Source organism: Sinocyclocheilus anshuiensis, unplaced genomic scaffold (genome assembly GCF_001515605.1).
Source record: "Sinocyclocheilus anshuiensis isolate Anshui unplaced genomic scaffold, SAMN03320099.WGS_v1.1 C33105603, whole genome shotgun sequence".
In the NCBI taxonomy this organism is placed as follows: domain Eukaryota; kingdom Metazoa; phylum Chordata; class Actinopteri; order Cypriniformes; family Cyprinidae; genus Sinocyclocheilus; species Sinocyclocheilus anshuiensis.
In genome coordinates, this window is record NW_015621746.1 from 1 (window position 1) to 2,555 (window position 2,555).

The window sequence follows — 2,555 nt, forward strand, 5'->3', positions numbered from 1 at the left end:
TATATATATATATATATATATATAATTAGTTATTTAAAACAAGACTTCTCATTGATTATGAAAATAATATATTTTTAATTTATTGGAAAATATTTAGATGAAAGGTGTTGAAAGTTTAAATAGATTAATTTATTTGGCTGTATCATGATGCTCAAAATAACAGAGTACCTTAGTGTTTTGGGAAATCAACCTACAAGTTGTTTAGTTGCCTGCATATTAAGCTGGGATAGATGAAAGCATATCATAAATCACATCACATTTAAGTGTTGATTAAAAGGGCAATCATACCAGAGTCAAGTGGGTCAGTGATAAGAGCAACACAGATATGTGAATGTGAGTTTGATAAGGAAGCAGCACCTTCACACTGACTACTGGTATGCCCTGGAAGCAACAGGAAATCACTGAGCTTCCATAACACTGAGTCACTATGCCTCTGCAACCACACCTCAAGTCAGATGAAGTGGCCAAAAGAAAAATGCTGAAGAATAAGACAGCTTTGAAAAGCTGGGAGTTCGTTGGATGGTTTTTAAAGGATGTTGTATATAATTCCAAATGAATCCCTCTTATAATTGCATTCTGTACAAAACAATGCCACATTTGTGCACTTGTTTCCTTCTCAGATAAGCTCTGTTTTAGTTCTGAATTGACTTTCATTCATATGTGATGACATGTCTTTCCTATTTCCGATTCTTAAAATGATTGAATTCCTCATTATGCTCACTGTTGTTGAGAGAAATATGTCCCTCCTTGCTTCTCCTTCCTCCATTATTCTGTTATTATTCGGTTGATTCAATTTAAAAATCATCTGTCTTTGTGGTTAAAGATGAGATGATACTAGCAGTGGTAACTAGGTTATGCATTTATGTATGTTTTATTATTTTAAACACTTTTCATTTTCTCCTTTTCATTTTTCTTTAGGGCAGTATTAGAGCCCCTCTTGTCCTTGACACCACCAGCTCACAGTGTGTTTATTGTGGTTGATTCACTGGACTTGGGGTATTGTGGAGGTAATGGAGTTGGAGAAGGCTCAAAATCAGGAGCTGCGGCCACTCAGAGTTCCTCTATTGCAGAGCTCCTGCTAAAAAACATACAGCTCCTGCCCCCCTGGATCTTGCTAGTCTGCTCTGCACGCCGCCAGAACAAAGCCATTTGCAAGATATTCTCAGGTACACTCTTAGATGATGTACAAATCACTTCATAAGCACAGTGAAATGTGAGATGGTTAGCGTTATTGGTTTCTTGAAGTGTTGAGCATTGTTCATCTTAGTTAAGACTGTGTACAGGGACTTTATGTTCTGTGTTTAGAAACCCATTTAGTCATAAATGAATAATGTTCTCCACACTTGTATGGCCACCCAAACATTCTATATTCCCAAACATACAGCTTGTGACTAATTTTTTCTTTGCTTTTTGCTCTTATATCAGTATATTATGGCTTTGTAGTACTTTGTTTTTTACTAGATGAAATTACCTGGTCTTATGAGATGAGGGTCCCACACACTCATTAGCTCTTGTGGATGACATCTGAATTATAGCGTTAAGAGACTACAATCTATTGTGCACTAATTGTGTGTATATTTCTGCTTTTATAAACACATTTAATGCAAGGTCCTTAACTTTGGCTTGGAAAGCCTCGAGGGCCATCATGTTTTACCTCAGCCCACGAGATGAAAAGACTGGAAAAAAATAACTGCAGTTTGCTAAAAACATACTGAAATTATTCTGACAAATTGTTTTGTTATTAATTTGTATAGTAACTTGAAGTAGCAAAAAAAATGTTTGGAATTACCCAAATGTCAAAAAAAATTCAATGAACTAGAGTAATAGTACTGCGTTCATACTGCACATTAAAAGTAATCAGATCAGTTGTGTGAAGCTCACGCATACAGTAATGGGAACAACTCAGAGACACTACAGTATAATGATAATAAACATTATAATAAACACTATAATGAGATTATCACACAGTTCTGTACAGACAGAACATGCTGCTGACTATATAAATAAAATTAAATCACAGCTTTTTGTTGCATAAGGCAATTTCAGTGTTAATTGTGCAACCATAAAAACTCATTGTGATGCTTTAACAATTGTTGTGTCTTATTTTATCTCCTGCCTCTCTACCCTGTAGGTTTTAGGCGGTTGTGTCTGGATGACTTAAGAAAGCCTGCAACTGTACAAGATGTACAGCAATATATCCTGCGCAGGCTTGACCAGGATGGGGCTTTGAGAAGACAACTTACACCAGAGACAGCTGAAATACTTAATCTTTTGCACATCAAAAGCGGTGGCTGTTTCTTGTTTCTTGAGCGAGTACTAGATGGTGTTGCACATGGTCTAGTAGGAGTTCGAGAAATTCGGGACATTCCTGGCACACTGAATGGCCTCTACCTTTGGCTCTGTCAGCGCCTCTTTCCTCGAAGGCTGTTTGTCCATATTAGGCCTTTGCTGAATATCTTTTTGGCATCCCCACAACCACTAACAGCTGAGCAGCTCTACACTATTGCCAAAAGCCGTGACTTCTACCTTGGGATTGGAGACTTCCAAGCACAGAT

General features: G+C 37.1%; 1 protein-coding gene across 1 annotated transcript; it reads left to right on the forward strand.

Annotated features, from left to right (window-relative positions):
- Positions 1-427: 427 nt before the first annotated feature.
- On the forward strand, positions 428-2,547 carry LOC107683266 (ankyrin repeat domain-containing protein 50-like; the record flags this gene model as incomplete). The annotated part of the gene is made up of 3 exons (XM_016479325.1): positions 428-522; positions 919-1,166; positions 2,132-2,547. Coding segments are annotated over exons 1-3 (759 nt in total), but the record flags the coding sequence as incomplete, so codon positions are not given.
- Between the last annotated feature and the right edge of the window lie 8 nt (positions 2,548-2,555).